Below are 20,484 nucleotides of genomic sequence, written 5' to 3'. Positions count from 1 at the left end.
CGCCCTGCGGCGGGAGGCGGCGCCGTCCGGGAACAGCCGGCACGGGGCAGCCCCCCCGCGCCGCCGCGAGCCGTGACGAGCCGCGGGGCGGCCGCGCTGATTGGCCGCCAGGGCCCGTCCCTCGCGTGGCAGCGGGAGCGCCGCGCCGCCATTGGCCATGCTCGGCGTGACGCGCGGGGCGGGGCCGGACGGGCAGCAGGTTTCTCGTCACTCGGGCACGGTCTGGACGCGATCGTCGCCGGCACCGGGAGCCACCGCCCCGCCCCGCCCGGGACCGCCGGTGAGCGCGGGGGGACCGGGGTCGGGCCCCGGGGGGTCGGTGCCGGGGACCAGGCCCCGGGGGGCTCGGCCAGGGCTGCCGGGTGCCCGGGCCTGTCGGTGCTGGGCCCCGGGTGCCGGTTGGCACCGGGGAGGCGGGTGTCAGGGCCCCGGTGCGCAGGCCCGCGGCTGGGTGCCGGGGCGCCGGTGTCCCGTTGGAGCTGTTGGGCCGCTGACTGCCGAGGGCCGGCGGTGCCGGGGCCTGCCGCTGGCTGTCCTGCGGCTCCGGGGTGCGGGGCTGGTGCCGGTGGTCCGGAGCTGGCTTGGGGCTGGGCGCTGCCGCGGGGCCGGGGCTGGTGTGGGGGGAGCGGGGGGGCGGCGGGGCCGAGGCTGGTGCCGCTGTGAGCGGGCGCCCAGCAGCAGGTGAGGGCAGCACCCTGTGTACCCGGGGAGTCGTAATTAGGGAGGTACTAATTAACCTAATCCTCTGGTCTTACAGCAAATGGGATTTCTTTCCTTCCCGCAGTTCCCAGCAGGCACAGAGCAAGTCCTTGCTGGGCAGGGGCAGCTCCCAGAACCTGGTGAGACTCTCGTGGCGCTGGCATCGTCGTGCACTGCACGCGGGGTCCCCAGGCACCGGAGCAGGGCTGGGCACGTTGGTGAAGCGTGCTTACACCGCACGAACTCCAAGAGAAGGTTCAAAGGCTAAAGAGGCTTCTCAGAGAGAGAAAAACGTCCGGACCAGCAGGGCAGGGCTAGAGGAGCTGCCGCCTGGTCTGGTTGCATTGAGGCCGGATGGTGGGCTCTCACGTGGTCTGTGCGCTTTGGGGGTTTGACTGTAGGACGGCCCTTGGGATTGCCTGAGCAAGGGTTTAGGACAGATGTTGATGCAGCCTGTCCCAGTGGTGGAATTCTTATGCTGATGAAATGACTCGTAACCAAGACTGAAAGCCTAACTGAGGGTCCTGCACCTGGGCAGACCAAGGCTTGAAGACCTGATTCATGTCTGTAATAAAGCTGCGAGCTCAGGGCTGCAGCTGTACCCACCCCTTGAATAGAACTGCTCGGCAACGCCCTGCTTGGGATCTTCCGCCTGGACCAGGCTTTGGTCTGATAACCGTCCTTGCAGGCAGTAGGTGCGATGCAGAGTGGCCGAGGAGCGGGTGCGGAGCAGAGCTGCTGGGTTGTGCATCTGGGGTGAATACTTGAGCTGTGTGGCTGAGCCGTCCGAGTGCTCTGCGGGGGCCAACAGCTCTGCCCACCACTCCTGCCTGCTGCCGGCCTGCGCTCTGCCCGTGAGCTTCTCACCGCTCAGCACAGCACTGTCCCGCATTGCTATCCCAAGGCGTGCATGACTCTTGTTCCCCAGGCTGCGTGTGCACACCCGTGTGTGCCTGTTGGAGGTGCGCAGCTGGAGGATCGGCAGTGCGGGGGAGCAGGGGTGGTGTCCCAGGCGGGGAGGGTGGGCTGCCCTGGGTCCGCTCTTGAGAAGGTCCCTTCTGCACCTGCAGGGCGCTGGCCCTGCCTCTGTGTGCACGTCAGGGCAGTTGACCCCCGTTTCCACCCTGAAGGTGATCGCTGTCACCGTCGCTCCCCAGTGGAGCCTCTTCTGCCGTTCCCCGTGGATCTGTGGGAGCTGCTGGAGCGGCGGTGGCAGGGGACAGGAGGGGTGTACAGCTGGGCGCTGGGGTGAGGGGGAGGGGTTGACCATGTTACTTGGCTCCTGCAGCGGGAGTTACAAGTTGGGATGGACCCTGGAGAGCTGCTGAGCTGCGATGAGGAACAGCCAGCTGTGGCGTGTGGCTTGATCAGGGAACAGCACTGTGGCTGCGAGGTCGTCCAGAGCCTCCCTCTGCCCTGTGCTGTCACCCTCTTCTCCTTTTGCAAATCTCTGCATCACTGCTCCGTTTTTCCCCCTCCAGGGCTGGCTTTGAAAACACTCCAGAGGAGCAGAGCCAAGTTCTCTTAATAGCCTTTTCAAAACTTGCTCTTGTGTTTGCCTGGAGCAATTAGCTGTTTTGTTGTAGAAGAGCAGTCTTTCATCAGCCTGCTGATGGTTGCGTGGAAGTGGGGGCAGTGAGGCGCCTGCTGTCAGTGCAGCCATGCAGTGGTGTTTGTTGGAAAGCTGGGGCTCCTGTGAAGCGTTGTTGATGGCATCTGTCATGATTCTGTGATGCTCCTGCCAGTGATAACTCTGTTAATGTGACCTATGCAACGCTACTGGTAACTGAGCTTCGCCCTGCTTGTGGCACGGCGGGGGACGAGGAGTGCCACAGTCCTTTCAGGGGCTCTCCGGTGATTCCCCCTGTACGCATTGCCCGGGGTTCATTGCTTGTTGTGGGGGTGCAGGTGAGGGGTGTTCTCAGGTGCGTCCCAGAAACGAGAAGACAGATGGAAGGCAGCAGGGGGATTGCTTCCAGGGCAGCAGCCCTGTTTTGAATAAGGCTGTTGGTGTGTGCAGAGCTGTCCCGAACTGCCAGTGATGCTGCACAGCTCGGGCCTGGCTCTTGTGCTCTGCCCTTGCAGAGGAGCTAAAGAAAGATGAACTTTAGCTCTCGAGCTACTTTTAGCAGCTTCGCTCTGAGCTCCGGACAGCGTGTTTACCCCTGGGCTTGCATCATGCCGTGATTTGCCCTGGCCACATCGGTTGCTCCCTGGCTCCGTTCCAGAGATGGGAGGAGAGGCTAACCGCAGAAACAGGCAAGCCCAGCGGAATCGGAAAGGTTCAACCCTCAGATCTTTAAACTCCGTCAAGGGAGGCTTCCCGGCGGTGGGGCTGGCTGGGAAGAGGCTCCTGCGTGGGGTTTCGGGGCTGACAAGATCAGAGCTTCCCTAAAGCTGGTGGCTTCCACAGTAAGGAGCGTCACAGGGACCCTTTCCCTCCGGGATGGTCGGTGCTTCAGGCTGCCTGGCTGTTCTGTGTTGATGCTGGGAGGAGCTGGAGCTCGGTGCCGCGCTGAAGGGGGCAATGTCTCCTCACAGCCCTTCGGGAGCGAGGGGAGGCTTTCGGCTGCTTCCTGACCGCTTCCTGCTCCCAGTCGGTCCTGCCTTCCCACATCCTCCCCTGACGCAATGATGGGCCGAGCGGCCTCCGTCACAGGGCTCCCTCCCTGGGGCTGCGTGCCCTGCTGTCGCCCGCTGCAGCAGAGCTGTCTCTGTTGGCGTGAGCCCATGTTCTAGCAAAGCACGTCTTGAGGCTCTTCCCAGCCCGCTGCTCTTGCGGCGGTGCGTGGAGGGTTTGCCAGGTCAGGCTTCGATTGAGCTGGGGGCTGTAAAAACTCAGCGTGATCTGCCGCCTCTGCTGAGAGATCCCTCAAGGTGAGAACTGGATGCAACGGAGCCCTCGGGGATGGCGAGCAGAGACCGTGTCCTGCCCTGGGCTGGCAGGCACAGCCAGCAGGCAGTGGCCGTCCCTGCAGGCTGCTGCTCCACTCCCACGCGGGGCGAGCCTACTGTGGTGGCTCTGTAGTCGTGCGTGCGGTCTGCAGTGACTTTGTTTGCTCCCTCGGCCACTCGCCTGCGCTGGGAAGAGGCAGAGCAACTCGTGTTTCACTGCATGCTAGTTTTGTTTTTCAGGGATCGGTACGATGGCCCGTGGCGCTGGGGCCTTGGCGGGGCGCCGGCTTCCTGCGGCTGCGGAGCGTGCGCTGCAGCGAGGAGGATCTTGCGCTTGAGCAGGAGCCTGGGCTGCCGCGGTGGCTCGGCCTGCAGCTGTTTGTGGCAGTGAGAAGTGGCTGATTTGGGTCCAAATGCGGCTGCTGCGTGGCAGCCTGGGGGCTTTGCCTTCGGCCTTTTGGTGCTCTGCAGGTTGGGGCTCCAGTACTGCCCTGAAATAGTCAGGTTGTGGCTTTCTTGTGGAAGATCTGCTTGGATCAAGGGTTCAGTGAGGCAGCAGCTGGTTCAGCTGCTGCAGCCTGACAGGGGGAAGTCCATCCACGAGCCACTCTGCACCGGGTGCTGTGGGGGGCTGCCCGAGAAGCCGGCTCCCGTGTGATGGCGAGACTGCAGCAGCGGCCCAGCAGCACCGTCCTCGGCTCAGGGCTGGGGACGCTGCTCTGGCAGGAGACGGGCTGGGGCAGCGGCTGCTGTTTCCAGACAGGCTGGTGAAGCACCCCCCGTGCACGGGGGTGCTGTCGCGGTGGCACAATAGGAAATGAGGTGGCTGAGCTCACCGGCAGGCGGGGGACTCTGGTGGCTTGTAGGTTTTCAGCTCTTGTCTGGCCCATGTATTTGTTGGGTTTTTTCCCCCCCAGAAGAAGCACCATACAGTTCACGCTGTAGTAATAGCCTCCAGTACCAAGTTAAAAGGGCTGTGAGTGCACCACAGCTGCCTGCGTGGAGGGGGTGCTCCATGTGCTGGTGCAGCCAGACAAACGGCCAGCAAAGAGCTGAATCCACTGCAAAACGGGGGCTTTGAGATGCCCAGTACGCAGCCATGAAGTGCGGCTAATGGCCCAGCCTTTCTTGGTCTGCAGTTGCAGAAAGCAAAAGTTCTGGGGCCGCAAAAGCCCTGTCGCATCAAGCTAGGTCTTGCTCCGAGGCTGAAGGAGTGTCTGTTGTTTACAGGCTCCTGCACGGGCCAAGGTCTCTCTCTTCCTCCCTCTTACTTATTGCTCTACTGAAAAGAGACTTCGTTCACGTGGTCTTCTCTGAGGGTTGCACCAGAGGGTTGTTGTTCAAGGTTAATGTCCTGTGGATGTCCAGCCCCCTCCTGTCTTTGGGGCTATTTGATGCTGTGAAGTTCTAAAAACCTTTGTAACTTCATGTCAAGTGCTAGTGTCTGTCTTTTCCCTGTGTCTCAGTCCACAACAGGATGTTCCCCCTTTCTCTCTTTTTACAAAAAGCATCCAGAAAAATGGGGAAAGTGTCATGTACGGCAAAGATCAGAAGAGCACGACGTACAGTAATGCTGAAAGCGTCAGGTGGCAGTGATCTGATACGTGGGCCCGTCTTGGAGAAGCTGCTAGTGAAACCCAGCTCTCCGTGCTGTGCAACCCTTCCTGGACGATCGGGGACTCGGGGCAGAGGAGCTGGTGGGGAGCTGTGGGTGGGCAGCTGCAGGCGGTGGCAGGGTGCCCGTGGTCATCTCTTGTGCCACTGGAAGTGTGCACAAGCACCCAGCTCTGTGCTCCAGGCAAGGTTCAAAACTCCTGCCTGTCGCTGCTGTGTGCCCAGGGAAGTCTTGCTTGCCATTAAGGCTTTGTAAATATCTGTCCTGCCTAATGAAAGCCTGCGTGGAGCAGCTGCTCTTGCTGTGAGCCTGTGTCTGGTCATTGTGTCTTTGCCTGCTTCCAGCCCATCCCGGGGCCCAGGACAGAGCAGCCTGGTTTGCTGGAGGGGAATAAATCCCATCTTGAGGAATGGCACGGCTTTCCTCCCATCTGCCTCCTTGCTGAGCAAAGCTCTGCTTGCCGGGCGCTGCTCTGTGCCTCCTGGCACTCCTCCCATTGCCGGCTGATTCCCAAACCTTCACACCTCCTGGTGCGTTCGCTGTGATTTCCTTAGCGCCGGCTCCTCAGGGTTGCCCCACCGCAATGGTTTGCTCCTGCAGAAGCTGCGGTGGGCTCCTGCGCTGGCACTGCCGTGGGATGGAGTGCGATGCCCTGATCTGAGCCCAAGGCCAGCCTGGGACTCATGGCTGGTGCCGGCCCCCTCACCTGCGCCCTGCTCCTGCGGCACCGGCTGTGCTGGCTGCTGGTGCACTGGCTGCCCGGCCGTCCCCGAATGCCAGCTGGTGTGTCGCTCGCTGCAGTGACCTTTGGGAAAAGCAAACAGCTTTCCGCAGGGAAGTGACTTTCTGCTGGCGTCGAGCAGAGCTCTGGGCCTTCACTTCCTGAGTGCAGCTTGCCATCCCCTCGTTAGTGTTAGTTTGATTTCCATCGATACACGAGTTGCTAACTCGAAAATTGCTCCTTCCTTGTTTCTGTTGTTTCCTGGCAGTCTCCGCCTTCTGCACTTACTGTAAGCTCTGCAGCTTCTTCCCTGCCTCCCGGAGCAGAGGCAGGCATGCGCGCCTCTGGCCGGAGGGCGCCTGGAAGACATTGGCACCAGGTTAAAGCCTTGTACCTGTCGCTGGTGACCTACATGCCCAAGACCCCTCTTTCCTCCCGTGGCAAGAAGGTAGGAAAGCTTTGGGAAATGGTGCCTCTCTCTAGGAGAAAGCTATGCCAAAGGCAGGCACTTGGGAAGTGTGCTCTCGTGTGCGGAAGCTCGGTGCTCGCCAGGCTGAAGCCGGACAGATGGAAGCTCAACTCCTGAGGCCAAGCCCAAAGCTGCGTCCCCTGTGCTCGGGGAGCTCCTGTGCCGCTCAGCATGGGCCTGAGGGGTTAGATGGTGTTAGGAGCTGCCTACGACGTAACTTTTAACCCTGGTCTGACCCTGTGGTGTGAGGAGCTGCGTGAAGCGAGGCTTCCTACCTGTCTGGGTTTCCAAGAGCGGCTGCGTCTGGCCTGACCTGCTTGTGGCTGCGCCCAGCCTGGCGGGATTGTGCCTCCCCGAGCCCTCGGGGTTTGTGGGCTGTGAGATCCTCTGCAGGGGTGGGAGAGGATGAGGCTCAGCTCGGCAGCCAGGGCCTGCCTGCTGTGCTCCTGTAATCTGGTGCAAATGGCCACTGGCCGCCAGTGCCAGCACAGGCTCTGCTCTTCTGATCTCAGATGTTTCGCATTCATTTCATGAATTAATGGTGAAAAGAGAATGAGTCAGAATCCGGGCTTTATTCAGCTTTGCAGCTGGGGCAGCTGGAGTGAAACCTTTCTGCTGCCGCTCGTCTCGGGAAGCTCGCCCGGGCAGGGCAGGGGCAGGCTGGGCTGGGGCCGAAGCCGCCTTCCGCACTTGCCTTTGGCTGGATTTTGAGTTGAACTCTCGGGATGGAGTGGTGCTGCTGGGCCCTTGCTTTTTTGTGCTCTGGCTGCTTTGCGGCTCACCGTGCAGGCAGGCGAGGCTGCGTGGCCGTGTCCTGCACTGCCGGGGGCTCCGGGGCCGAGTGCCGGGCGCAGATATCAGCGGTTGTGAAAAGGGCTTTTCCCCTCGCAGCCGGGCTGGTTCCTTCCCTGCCCTCCCCCAGGCGTGCGTGCTGTTATTTCCTCACTAATGATGCAGTTTCAGTCTGCGGTTCGCCTTCCCTTGACCCAGGCCCACCCCTGGGTGATGGCAGTGGCACCTGCCCTGTCAGCCAGAGCTGCCGGCCGCTCTCACCTTGCCAGAGCCCAGCCTGGAGGCACAAACTGGTGCCGGTCCCAGGGCTCCTTGAACTGGTCCCACAGCTGCTGGCTCAGGGTGGGTTTTGTTGAAGAGGAACCAGCTCCGGGACGCATGAGCGGCTCCACAGGGACACTGGGCCTGGGCTTATGCCTCAGGGTGCGTTGGAGCTCTTCAGTGTCGTGAGCCCAGAGCTGCGCACCCAGCAGCTGCCCTGGCCCCATGCTGCCCCTGGAGGGATGAGCACTGCCTGGCCCTTGCCTGCGCCAGCCCTCCCGGAGCTGTGTGCCCTGGGCTTGCTGTGCCCCAGCTGTCTCTGGTTCTGGCCCCATCAGCCCTCCCCAAAGGGGAGCAGCGGTCGTGGCTGGGTCCTGCCGAATGGCTGGCAGGAGGGAGCCTGGAGGCTCCCGGGTGCCAGCTCTGAGCATCACGTGTGCCCGTCCCGCCAGGTCTCCGGAGCTGGCCAGGATGGCGCAGTGGAACCAGCTGCAGCAGCTTGACACGCGGTACCTGGAGCAGCTCCACCAGCTCTACAGCGACAGCTTTCCCATGGAGCTCCGGCAGTTCCTGGCCCCGTGGATTGAGAGCCAGGACTGGTAAGGCCTTGCGAAACGCTGGCATGGGGACCTTTGCTCGGGACACCCACCCTGGGGTGGCAGCAGGTGTCGAGGCAGTCTGGAGGAGCTCTGCCACTTTCCCTCAGCTCTTGACATGGCAGGACTGGTCCTCCTCCCCGAGGCTTGTGTGGCGCGAAGGGGAGCGGGACTCTGGGCGCACGGTGCCAGACCCTGGACTAGGAGAAGGGGGAGCTCCAAAGCGGAGGTGTCTCTCTACAGGCCTGACTTACATTGGCCTCTGTTGTAAACGAGGTTGACACAGAGCACCGCTTCCTGGATCCTGTCCAGAGAGCACGTGGGACTGGTGAGGTGCTCGTGTGTGCTGTCTGCCTGGCTTAAGGCCAGACTTTAAGCCTGAGTCCAAAACCTCTTTGTCGCCCTGCCCTTGCGGGCGCAGGCCAAGGGCTCGGTTTATTGGCGTGAAGCAAGTCAGGCCTGCTCTGGCCCTTGCTCTGGCGCAGGTTGGGAAGGCGGCTGGGGTGTTAAATTGCACGGGGGATGGCAGGCGTGAGCAGAGCTGCCTGCAGCACTACCTTTTGCACTGCTATGCCCCTTTGCCTGTGCCGGGCACCCAGGACTCTGCCCTCCCTCGCGCAGGGCGTACGCCGCCAGCAAGGAGTCGCACGCCACGCTGGTGTTCCACAACCTTCTGGGGGAGATCGACCAGCAGTACAGCCGCTTCCTGCAGGAGTCCAACGTCTTGTACCAGCACAACCTGCGGCGCATCAAGCAGTTCCTGCAGGTGAAATGAGAAGTGCTGGTTTGCTGGGGGGAGGCACGGGGGGAGCCTGTGGAAGTCCAACGGCTTCCTTGGCACAGATCACGACCCGCAGCCCTAAAGGATGCGGAGATCCCGAGAGTTACATTGTGCCTGCTCACCTTGGGGGTTTGAACCTTTTACAGAGCAGATACTTGGAGAAGCCGATGGAAATAGCCCGCATCGTGGCTCGCTGCCTGTGGGAAGAGTCGCGGCTCCTCCAGACGGCTGCCACCGCAGCCCAGGTAAGTGGCACTGGTGTCCTGGGGCCGCCGTCCTGCCGCCTGCCCAGCAGCGCTATGTGGGTACTCGGTGCTGTGGGGAAGCTCCAGTCCGAAGCTCCCTACTTGCTTCCTTCAGTATCAGTAGGTGCTTTGTGCTGAGGGATGGTCCAGCTGCAGGGGCTATAACTTCTGCTCTCCAGGCAGCAGCAGCTTCCTGCCAGGATGCAGCCTGGGTGCCCTCTGCCTGGGGTGGCTGTTAGCTTTGTGCATCTGTCTCTCTTCTCGCGCCTTGTGTGGGGTGTGCCCTGCACCATGCGCCTTGCTGTGCAGCTCTGGAGCTAATGCTGCAAGCCAGCAGCCAGCCCCACTGGTTTTTGTTAGTGAGGGGGTAAAGACCCTTCCTGCAAAACCTCTTCAGGCTGGGAGGGGAGCATCCCTGGGTCGTGGCCCTGTTCTAATGCCCTCCTTGTCCCCCCCTGCAGCAAGGGGGACAAGCAACACATCCGACAGCAGCTGTAGTGACGGAAAAGCAGCAGATGCTGGAGCAGCATCTGCAGGATGTGAGGAAGAGGGTGCAGGTATGTGTGCTGCCTAGGCACCTTCTCCTTTCCCCACCATGGTAATTTAGTGTTTTGAATAAATCCACATCTCTTGCCTTGCAGGATCTGGAGCAGAAGATGAAAGTGGTGGAGAATCTCCAGGATGACTTTGATTTTAACTACAAGACTTTGAAAAGCCAAGGAGGTAATGGAAGCTCATTAGCATCTGGCAAGCCAAAGTGTGTTCCTGCAAGGAAACTTGCTGGAGGGCATGTTCCAGCGCTCCCGGTGCCTCCTCTCTGAGCAAGAAGGGTGGCTTAGGCTCAGGGCATTTGCATGGCAATTGGAGAAACCTTGTCTTTTGTTTCTGCCACTGACACTGCCTCCAGGGAAGCTGAACCAGCGCTCTGCCTGTGAGCAGAGAAATGGCATGTGGAGGTGATAGTGCTGCTGTGCGTGCAGGAAAGCCAGCAAGGTGCTTAGAGGCTGTGAGATTGCTGCTTTCTAGGGTGCCTGCTCCTTTGCAGTGGGAGTCTTTTGTTTGTGTGATGCTTGGGAGGGTAGGAGAAGTCTATGTGTGTGGCTGAACATTTCTTACCTCTCTGCACAGACATGCAGGATCTGAATGGAAACAATCAGTCGGTGACCCGGCAGAAAATGCAGCAGTTGGAACAGATGCTCACGGCGCTGGATCAAATGCGAAGGGTATGTCATGCAGCTGGCCCTCCAGATCCCCCAAGGTGCAGTAGTGCCCTTTTTCTGGGGTATGAGTTTGGTGTTCCTGCACGGCCAGAGCTGAGAGCAGCGCTGGAAACACAGCCCTGGGCAACTTCTTTCTTATCTGTGAATGTGAATCTTGCAGATCTCGGAGGGAGTCAGAGGATCTTGAAGGTTCTGCTTTCTTTTTTGACAGGGTATAGTGAGTGAGCTGGCTGGACTGTTGTCAGCCATGGAGTATGTGCAGAAGATGCTGGCAGATGAGGAATTGGCAGACTGGAAGAGACGGCAGCAGATCGCCTGCATTGGTGGCCCACCAAATATCTGCTTAGACCGGCTCGAGAACTGGTAGGAGCTGGCTGGGCGTTGGATCAGTCACTGGAGAGGTGGCATTCAAACACCTGCAGTGGAAATGAGCTCTTTGCCTCTGGAAACGTCCTTGCAAAATGGCTTCTGATGCCTGCAAGCGTAAATGTAATCCACTAGTTGGACTGATCCTCGATAGTGGGCACTAGTGCTGGAATGATTAGCTCCAGGCCTGTGGGATTTTAAGGCTGCTGTGAGAAGTTCCTGGTGTGTCTCTGCAGAACCTGGGCGCATGCACATTTCTTCTGTAATGCATGGCCTAGAAAAATGCACTGGGCCGGGAGCCATAGACATGTTCTGTTCTCTGCTGGTTAGGTACGGAGAGCACCCTCTCTCGCACAAGCGAGGGAAGAGGAGGGCTCTGCAAGCTGGGACCATGCAGGTTGCTGCCATTCAGCAGCCAGAGGTAACGCTGGTTCTTCCTGCTCCCCTAGGATAACCTCTCTTGCCGAATCACAGCTCCAAACTCGGCAGCAGATCAAGAAGTTGGAAGAACTGCAGCAGAAAGTGTCCTACAAGGGCGACCCGATCGTCCAACACCGACCCATGCTGGAGGAGCGGATTGTGGAGCTGTTCAGGAACCTGATGAAAAGGTGCCGAGGGCTGGGAGGGAGCTGTGGGCAGTCCCCTGGTCACAGGCAGTGGGTGGAGGCGTGGGCAGTGAGCGTGCTGGGCTGGGCCTGAGGTTTGACTGTGGTTCTTGTGCCTTTCCCCCACAGTGCCTTCGTCGTGGAGAGACAGCCCTGCATGCCCATGCACCCTGACCGGCCCCTGGTCATCAAAACCGGCGTGCAGTTCACCACCAAAGTCAGGTGGGTCACTGGCCCCTGCAATCCCACTGTGCTACGGGCATGGGAAAGAGCCATGTGGGGGAAAGCAAAGCCGGATCTCTCTCTGAAGGAGATGCTGGTGCAGATCCAGCCTCTAGCTTGCCTGCTGGAGTGCCGCCTGTGTGACTCAGTGCAGGGATGGCGGCTGCTGGCTGGGGCTCTGCCCTGTTCCTGAAGGCAGCCGGGGTTCTGGTAAATCCCGCTGCAGGGGTGGGCGGCAGGAAGTATCAGTGCGTCCCTGGCCAGCTGCCTCTCAGCTGGCCCGTGTTCTCTGCCAGCCTCTGTAGAGAGCGGCTGCTCCAACACCAGACTGTGCCTGGAGCTTCTTCACCATCTCCCAGCTCTGCCCCCATTGCCTCCTTGGCATATGGCAGCATCTGGCCAGAGAGCAGTGTGGAGGGTGTTTGTTCAGAGCAGATGTCTGCCTGCTGTGGGCAGTCAGCAGCCAAAACGAGCCCTCCTCAAGGTGCCCAGAGGAGCATCAGCACCTCCCCAGTTCTGGGGACGGGTGTTGGGGCTGACATGTCACAGGCCTGCGTGCAGATGGGCTCAGGGATGCTGGAGGAGCTGGGTAATGCTGCGTCCCCATGAACGTTGTGGTGTGAACCGTGGTGCTGCCTGCTGGGGATGCACACAGCACTGCTGTCCATCCAGCTGTTCTGTAGCCTGTGCCAGATGCTGTGTTGAACTGGAGTTGTTCACGTATGCAGGATATTCATGCTCATACTCGGCGTCTGCTGACTCTTTGCAGGTTGTTGGTCAAGTTTCCAGAGCTGAACTATCAGCTGAAAATTAAAGTCTGCATTGACAAGTGAGTCCTGTGCTCTGATCCTGGCGCTGTTGAGTGGGGTTACTGGAGTGGGACTTGTCCCTGCTGCCATTGGGTCAGGCTCCATCCCTGCACCAAGGGCCAGCGTGACCCCCGGTAGAAGGGGAGGGTGCAGGGTGGGTCCCAAGGGTTCGTTCCCATGTCGGGGGACAGCCTGTGGGGGGCTTGTGATGCAGCCAGCCCCACACACCAGCTTGTCTGCATCAGGGTGGACAGGCTATGGCCATGACTGGGTGTCTCTCCCCTTTCCTAGGGACTCCGGTGATGTTGCAGCACTTCGGGGGTAAGTGCAATGTTGGTGGTTTGGTTTTTTGTTTTTTGTTTTTTGTTTTTTTTTTTTTCCCCCCTTGCTTCTGCTTTTAATCCTAGCAAACATCCTACCACATATTTGCTCTGAGAGGGCCCTGTCAGCCATGCTCTGTCTTGCCTCTTTTGAGGTCCCGGAAGTTTAACATCCTGGGGACAAACACCAAGGTCATGAACATGGAGGAGTCGAACAACGGCAGCCTTTCAGCAGAATTCAAGCACCTGGTAGGTACCACGAGATCTCGGGCTGCTCCTGTTAAGGCCATGTGCCGTTGTGGTGTTGCTTCAGCCTGTTCCTTCTCTCTGCAGACCTTGCGGGAGCAACGGTGCGGTAACGGAGGCAGAGCCAACTGCGATGTGAGTGCTGGGGGTCCCTGGGTAGGAGAGCCCTTTGCCGGCAGCTCTGCTCCCTGTCGAGCAGCTGAGCCACGAGGGGAAGCGGGAGCCCTGGCCTGAGCGCGGGTGTCTGCAGGCACTGTCTGGCGTGTTGGCAGCTGCCAGACCAGCCCTGGCCATCAGGCCCAATGCTGCTGCTCAGGTCTGGGTGGACGTGTGTCAGGCCGAGGGCAGGTGTCTCCTGCGTGCTCATTGTGTCCTCTTCCACCCTAGGCCTCACTGATAGTCACTGAGGAGCTGCACCTCATCACCTTCGAGACAGAGGTCTATCACCAGGGGCTGAAGATTGACCTGGAGGTGAGCTATGGGTTACTGCCTGTTGCTGCCATGGGCCTGGGTGCAGAGAAGCCCTGGGAGATGTCCCAGCCTGTGGTCACATCCTGTCTTTGCAGACCCACTCGCTGCCTGTGGTGGTCATCTCCAACATCTGCCAGATGCCGAATGCCTGGGCGTCCATCCTGTGGTACAACATGCTGACCAACAACCCCAAGGTAGGGCCTGATGCTGTAGGGACAGCTAGCAGAGCAGCAGCGCGGGCTTTGGGACCTGAGTGTCCCAGCAGGCAGGCCGCAGGCAGGGAGAGGGAAGCTGTGGCCTGGGAGCAGGGCTGGGGCAGGACCTGGCTCTGCTTCTGTCCCATGTCCTGCTCAGGGCTGTGTTTTCCCTCGTGCAGAATGTGAACTTCTTCACCAAGCCCCCCATCGGTACCTGGGACCAGGTGGCAGAGGTGCTGAGCTGGCAGTTCTCCTCCACCACGAAGCGTGGCCTCAGCATCGAGCAGCTGACAACGCTGGCAGAAAAACTGCTAGGTAACCCGGTGTGGGTGTCCTGCCCATTCCTGCTGTGCCTCGGGGTGGCTTCCCGTCTGTAAATGCAATACAGGAGCAAGATCCTGTTGTTTGGGAGGGGAGCTATAATTTTCAGTTGCTTGGTTTTCTCCCAAACAACACAAGCCTTGGGTTGCTCCCTGGAAATGGTGTCTTTGGAAGAACAGCTTTATCTAAATGTTGATGCGTCTGCTCTCTGCCAGGGCCAGGTGTGAATTACTCCGGCTGTCAGATCACCTGGGCCAAGTTCTGCAAGGTATAATTCCCTCTCTTCCCCCAAGCACCTTCCCTTGGCTGTTCCCTTCCTCCAAGCCACGCTCACAGCCTCTCTGCCCTCTTCCTCAGGAGAACATGGCTGGCAAAGGCTTCTCTTTCTGGGTCTGGCTGGACAACATCATTGACTTGGTGAAAAAGTACATCCTGGCGCTGTGGAATGAAGGGTGAGCCTTGGCCAGCATCAGTCCAGAGACCCTTGCTTGGGCTGGGCCTTGGGAGGTGTACCACGAGTCCTGTCCTGATGGAGTGGGGTGCCTTGTCCAGGTGCAGGTGGGCTCTCCTGGGATGCTTTTTCTGTCCAGGCCCCGTTGGCTGGTTCAGAGTGAAAACCCACCTGGGAATCCTTAAAATGTTGGTGGCTCTGCCGGTGACTGGGCCAGGTCCTGCTGCTGCCTGATGCTGTGCAGAGAGCTGGCAGCGTTCACGTCCTGGAAGAGCTGCCCCGGTATCCTGACCCACCCTTGCTCTGCTCGCTTCCTGCTGCCCAGGTACATCATGGGGTTCATCAGCAAGGAGCGGGAGCGAGCCATCCTGAGCACCAAGCCTCCGGGAACCTTTCTGCTGCGGTTCAGCGAGAGCAGCAAGGAAGGCGGCATCACCTTCACATGGGTGGAGAAGGATATCAGCGGTATGTTGCTCTCCCCCTCGCTGCCTTGGGTGCAGGGCCTTGCTCAGCCAGCGTTCTGGCTCCAAAGGGGGCTTGGAACCCCCTGATAAGATACTTGTTCTTTGTCCTTATCCTGACAAGCCCTCTGCCTAGATTAACCCTTTGAGCCTGGGTGCCCTTTGCTGGTCTCTACCTCCTGGGTGTCCCTGCCCTGGGTTTCCGCAGCACTGAAACCACCTGGCCGGTCCCTGTCCTGCCCCATGGTCTGCTGGGTGCCTCGTGAGGCTGAGCATGGCCCCAGGCTGATCTTGTCCCTGCTGCTCCGGGGGTGTTTGAGGAAGGCCCTGCCTTTGCCCAAGGAACAGGGGTGTCTTGCCCTGTGTCAAAAGTCTCCTTGTACAGGGAAGACACAGATCCAGTCTGTGGAGCCTTACACCAAGCAGCAGCTGAACAACATGTCGTTTGCGGAGATCATCATGGGCTACAAAATCATGGATGCCACCAACATCCTGGTGTCCCCCCTGGTGTACCTGTACCCAGACATCCCCAAGGAGGAGGCGTTTGGGAAGTACTGCCGCTCTGAGAGCCAGGAGCACTCTGAAGCTACTGACTCAGGTAGTCGTTGACTTTCTGCGCTCCAGCACAGCTCCTGTGTCGTGGGGAGGCTCCAGGGACAGCACTGGTGGAAGAGCTGTCACCAGCCAGGATCCTGTGCAGGTCCCCAGAGGGCATAGCCACAGCGTGGGGCTGGCAGCAGGGTCTCCGTGGGGGGCGGGCAGTGAGGGCTGCGCAGGGGCTGGGAGGGTGGCAGGGGCTGGGAGGGTGGGTGCTGTCTGCAGGTCTGCGCTCCGGAGGGGGAGGAGAGCAGGGTTCCTCCTCCGGTAGCTGGTGACGAGGCTGCTTGCTCCTCTGCAGGTGCTGCTCCGTATCTGAAGACCAAGTTCATCTGTGTCACCCCGTGAGTGTTTCTGGGGGGTGTCTGTGAGTGCTGGGGGGCGCATTGGGGGCATTTATGTGCTCAGCCTGGCTTGAGGGGGGTTTCCTTCCCACCACTCCTGGACTTTGCCTGGGTGCCGTGAGGGTCCCAGCCTGGGCAGGGGGAGACCGTGGGGGCTGAGCCATGCTCCAGCTTGCTGCCCTAACCGCAGGCCTGTTCTTCCCCTCCTGGGGCCCCCTTCCTCTGGAGAGCTCCTGGGACGGGCTGTGCCGTGCCCTGGGGCCTGTTGTGGGGGAGAGCAGGGTGTCAGAGCTCTGGCCAGGCCCTGACTCCGGAGGTTTCTGTGCTTTTCCCTTCCTCCCTCGGACAGCACCTCCTTCAGCAACACCATCGACCTGCCCATGTCCCCGCGCACCCTGGACTCGCTCATGCAGTTTGGCAACAGCAGCGAGGGAGCAGAGGCCAATGCAGGAGGGCAGTTCGGTGAGTCTGGTGGGACGCGGCACCCGAGGGGGTCCTGGCTGTAGCCACGCACGGGCCCTGTAACCTCCGGTGTGTGTCCCAGCAGAGTCGCTGACCTTCGACATGGAACTGACCCCAGAGTGTGCTTCTTCACCGATGTGAGGTGCTCCGCCGGCGCTCGCGGGGGCCCTCCCAGGACTCGGGCTTCCCGCCTCCAAAGAGCTCCCCCGGTCTCGCCCTGCTCAGTCACGGTTGCTCTGGGCCTTTCCTCCGGAGGAGCTGGGGGCCGGGATCCTTGCCACCGATTCCTTGTTTGACCCAAACGAACACCCCCCTCTCCAGGGTGGTTTCTGTTCGTCTCTTTGGGGGGAGGGGGGATGAACCTTTTTCTATTTCCTTCCATAACAGTTTTTTATTATTGTTTTGCTCATTCAAGTGCCTATTAGCCTCCGATCGCAGCCTCAGTTTTTACAAATGCTTCTGCAGCCCCAGTCGTGCTGCCTGCTGTTGAAAGCTGCTTTACTGACTGCCAGAGTCCAAAAGCCTGTGAAGATCTTAAGAGCCCGGATTTGCCTCCAGGTGCCTGAGAGGGAATCAGCCGGCCTCCGCACGGGTTACCTGATGCGCTGTGCGACAGGGGTCTGCGTTACTGCTGCCCCAGCAGCCCTCCCAGGGCTCGCAGAGGGCTCTCCTCTCTGCACCTTTGGCCCTGCTCTCGGCCGGGAGGACCAGCACACAGCTCAGAGCTGTGAGGTGGATGGGCCCAGGCGCTCCTGCCCTGCGAGGGCGATGCTTCTGCTGGGCTCAGCCTGGGCTTTGCTGGGAGCAGGGAGTTTCGATGGCTGCCTGTGCCTGCCACCAACTTCCTGCTGCAGGCACAGAGATCCGGCTGGCTCCAGCAGCCCCAGGGCTCCCGCTGGGACAACTGGATTCCCTGTGGTGCAGAGGCTGCCCTGGGGCGGGGCAGGGCAGTGACGTGTCCCAACACCAGTGCATGCTTGTGAGCATGCAGCATTTGTATCCTGGGTATAACCAGAGAGGCTGCCCTGACCGTGGCTCGCCCCGTGGCCCGGCTAGTGACAAGAGCACAGCTGTGCCTCCCTCGCTGTGCAGAGTTAGACCCGTTGGACCCTGGGGGGAGGATGGGAGGCTGCTGGATCCAACATGACCTGCAGTGGATGGCCTGGACTGGCCCTTTTCCCTCTGGTATGGCTTGTGTTGTCCCAGGCAGTGGATTTGCAGCTTCTCAGGGGCTTCGCGTGGCATTTTTGTTGGACGTTGGCTGTCACTGTTAAGGTAGGAAGGAGGTGGCAAGAGTTGAAGGGAGCAGAATGTATATAGGGAGAGGAATCTGCTGTTGGCCAGTGCTCGACAGATGTGGGTGTTGCAAAGGGCAGGTTTCCTTGCTCGGGGGGTTGAGGAAAAGTGGAAGCTGTGCTGGCCAATGTTTGTGGTTCTGTATTTACCAAAATGGGGGGAGCCCTCTTGCCCTTTCCATGCAGTGGGCATGCAGACACCGATGAGCAAGAAAGGGGAGGGAGAGGCAGCGGGAGAGCTGCCTGCCCCCTCCAGCATCTGGAAGTCCGTGGTGTTAACAGGGCTGCAGCTGCCTGCAGCAGCGTGGCACGAGGGGGTTGTGGTCTGTGCTTGGCCGGGCCCGGTGCTTTGGGGCAGGGCTGCGGGAGCTGTAGGCACTGAGGCTGTCGGTAACATCAGTGGAGAAATGTCTTACTGGGCACCAGCCCTGGGCTTTACAGGTCTCTGATGTGTCCTGATTTGGCCCTGGGTGGAGAGAAACCCTCAATCATCTGTATCAGTGACGCTGCTATGGTGCAGGGTGGACCTGTCATGTGGCTCTGGCTTTTCTGCCCAGTAAAGACCATGGGGTGTCCCCACAGTCCCCCCGGCTGTGGGCTGGGTTGTCGGTATCGCAGCCTGCGGACAAGGAGGCAGAGGGCAGGGCAGGGGATCCCCAGGAGAAGGGAAAGAGGGCTGTGGGGTCCAGGCTAGCCCCCTTAGCTGTGTGTGGGCAGGAGGGGGTGTCTGTTGCTGGCCCTGGGGACAGGAATGCCCTTTGAAGTTGGGAGGTGCTCAGAGGGGAGGGCCGTTTGCCCCTGTGCTCACGTGTAGCTGCCTCTAGCTGCAGTCACTGTAGCCCTGGGCAGCATTCAATACTGTAAAAAATTTTAATTTTTTTGTATATTTTATTGCTGTATCTACAGGCTTTAACTTTCTCCAAAATAAAGGCTCTGAAGCGATGTGGTCTCGGGCTGTGAGTTCAGCTGTCTGCGTGTGGCGCCTGCCTTACCCCGCTCCGGGAACTGGGGCCTCTGTCAGCGAAATGCTGGCCCTGCCGCCAGAGCTGCGGTTTGCTCTGCGCAGACCAGCCCGCCGCGCTGCTGCCTGCACCTGGCCTGCGCCGCTGCCCGGCACGCGTGGGCAGGCTGCTCTCGGGCCGCCCACCTTATCGGAGCACGGCAGGGTGCTTCCCCGGGGGAGCAGGGGGATGGCGGGGTCGTATCGCTGCACCACAGCCTAGGGCTGGTTTCTGTCTGCCCCGGAGCAGCGCCTGGCTCTCCTCTGCTTGCGTAAAGGAAACTCCGGTGCCAGTGTGGGAGGACGTGGCTGCGCCGGGGCCCTGCTCAGGCTGCACCCCGCCCCGTGGCGCCTGGGGCCGCACCGGGACCCCTGTGCCATTCCGCTGCGGGTGCCTTTGCCCCGGGGGCCAGTGGGCTCTGGGTGGAGGTGCCTTTCCCCACCGCCGCTGTCCTCGGGGCCATGTCCCTGGGCTGGGTGAGGGGGTGGCTGCCTGGGGCCCTGCACGGACCTGGCCACAGGCCCAGGGCTGTGGGCAGAGCTGCAGCGTGGGCCTGCCCTGCCCTCTCGTGGGGACGCGCTGGAGCCGGCACCCACTGCTGCTGCACCCTGCCCCTCTGCGGGGACAGACCCCGGCCCACAGCTCTGGGCCTCGGGCTGCTGCCCCCAGACTTGCCCCTCGCTGCTGCCCTGGGCTGGAGCCAGGGCTGAGGGCAGCAGGTTGCAGGCTTCGCAGGACAAGGTGCATGTGTGTGCTGTGCTGCGGCTGGAGCAGGCTGCCAGCGACAGCAACGTGCTGCCCATGGAACACCAGCATCTCCCCCAGGGCTCCTGTGGGATCCACACCCCAGCGCTTGCCACCTGCGGCCCTCTGCAAAGCTGCGGAGCAGCAGAATTGTTGCAGGGTTTGGGCTCTGGTGAGGCTAAGAGGGAGAGATTATTGCTCTGTCAGGGCAGGATTAGCAGGGGGATTTTTCATGCAGGTCATGCTCAATAAATCCCCCATAGCCGCTGTGGAACCGGCTGTGGTGGGCTGGTTTGAGGCGCTGGAGATGGCCCTGAAGCCTCCTGCACCCTCCCCATGCCCTGGAGCATCCTGCTTGGGTTTGAGCTAAATTCCGAGGCCATCACCTGTCCCTGCTTGGGGAACTAGCTCCACCAGGACCCTCCTTCAGCATCAAATCAAACCAGGGCTCTGCATCGAGCCAGCAAACCCATTCCTGCCCCCAAGGCAGCTGCATGGGATCGTGCATCCTACTCCCGGCAGTGCAGCCCTGGGTGCCACGGGGGGGCAGCTCACGCAGGAACGTGGCTGGGCCCAGCCCCAGGGACCCCCCCCTCTCCTTCCCCGGCAGTTCCCAGCTCCCCTCTGCTAGCTGCAGGATGGGGTAGAAAACCCCGGAACAAGGAATTTTCTTACCGATATGCAAACCCTGGGGTTGCCAGAACCGTTTGCTGTCAGGAACGCAGCGTCCCGTCCCACACTCCTGCAGATAAGTGGTTTCTTATCTCCCTGTACCCACACACCCTGCTGCATCCCTGTCAGAACCTGCCCTGCTCCCCAGGGTTTAGCCGGGGGGCCCAGCCCTTGAGTAACGGGGTTAATTGGCCACTGATCTGATGATCTCAGCGGTTGCTGTTGTGAATGCTCCATTTGGCAGTGTGATTGGCAAGTGCTGCAGCCTGATTTGCAGCAGGAGAAAGCGCCTGGGGAAGGTCCCTGGGCTGGGTGCAGCCAGGGCAGGGGGCACCTGCCGCCCCCGCTCCTGCCGCCCAGGCCATCCCTGGGGGCTGCAGTTTGTGCGGGGCTGGGCTCCCCGCTTTCTCCCTGTGCTGGGCGCTGCAGCAGGACCTGGGCGGGAGGGCCAGGCGCTGGGGGAATGGGGTTGTGTTTGTGGCTCTGAAAGGAGGCCAGCGGGGTGGCTTTGCTCCTTCCCCAGGGCTGCGGCCACCCCCTCTGGCAGTGCAGCGGGGAGGGAGCGGGGAAGGTGTCTGAGCCAAACGTGCAAACGGATTAGGGGTT

The 20,484-nt window shown here is 60.6% G+C and overlaps 1 protein-coding gene across 3 annotated transcripts; it reads left to right on the top strand.

Annotated features, from left to right (window-relative positions):
- Positions 1–180: 180 nt before the first annotated feature.
- STAT3 (signal transducer and activator of transcription 3) lies at positions 181–18,403 on the top strand. 3 transcript variants are annotated; one of them, XM_075171689.1, is made up of 24 exons: positions 181–280; positions 7,905–8,051; positions 8,670–8,814; positions 8,976–9,074; positions 9,536–9,631; positions 9,716–9,797; positions 10,203–10,297; positions 10,506–10,657; positions 11,110–11,268; positions 11,395–11,487; positions 12,257–12,316; positions 12,588–12,617; positions 12,772–12,865; positions 12,950–12,997; positions 13,250–13,333; positions 13,429–13,527; positions 13,710–13,845; positions 14,067–14,119; positions 14,209–14,303; positions 14,628–14,767; positions 15,149–15,361; positions 15,662–15,704; positions 16,054–16,166; positions 16,252–18,403. In XM_075171689.1, the coding sequence occupies exons 2-24, from the start codon at positions 7,924–7,926 to the stop codon at positions 16,305–16,307; spliced, it is 2,313 nt and encodes a 770-aa protein (XP_075027790.1). In that variant the 5' UTR covers positions 181–280; positions 7,905–7,923; the 3' UTR covers positions 16,308–18,403. The 3 variants fall into 3 exon arrangements, with proteins under 3 accessions (XP_075027790.1, XP_075027789.1, XP_075027791.1); XM_075171688.1 differs by having other exon boundaries at positions 15,149–15,364; XM_075171690.1 differs by lacking the exons at positions 15,149–15,361; positions 15,662–15,704; positions 16,054–16,166; positions 16,252–18,403 and adding an exon at positions 14,900–15,127.
- The last annotated feature ends 2,081 nt before the right edge of the window (positions 18,404–20,484 follow it).

The sequence above is a fragment of the Calonectris borealis genome, chromosome 22, assembly GCF_964195595.1.
Source record: "Calonectris borealis chromosome 22, bCalBor7.hap1.2, whole genome shotgun sequence".
NCBI classification, from domain to species: Eukaryota; Metazoa; Chordata; class Aves; order Procellariiformes; family Procellariidae; genus Calonectris; species Calonectris borealis.
This window is presented reverse-complemented; position numbering and strand designations above follow the sequence as displayed.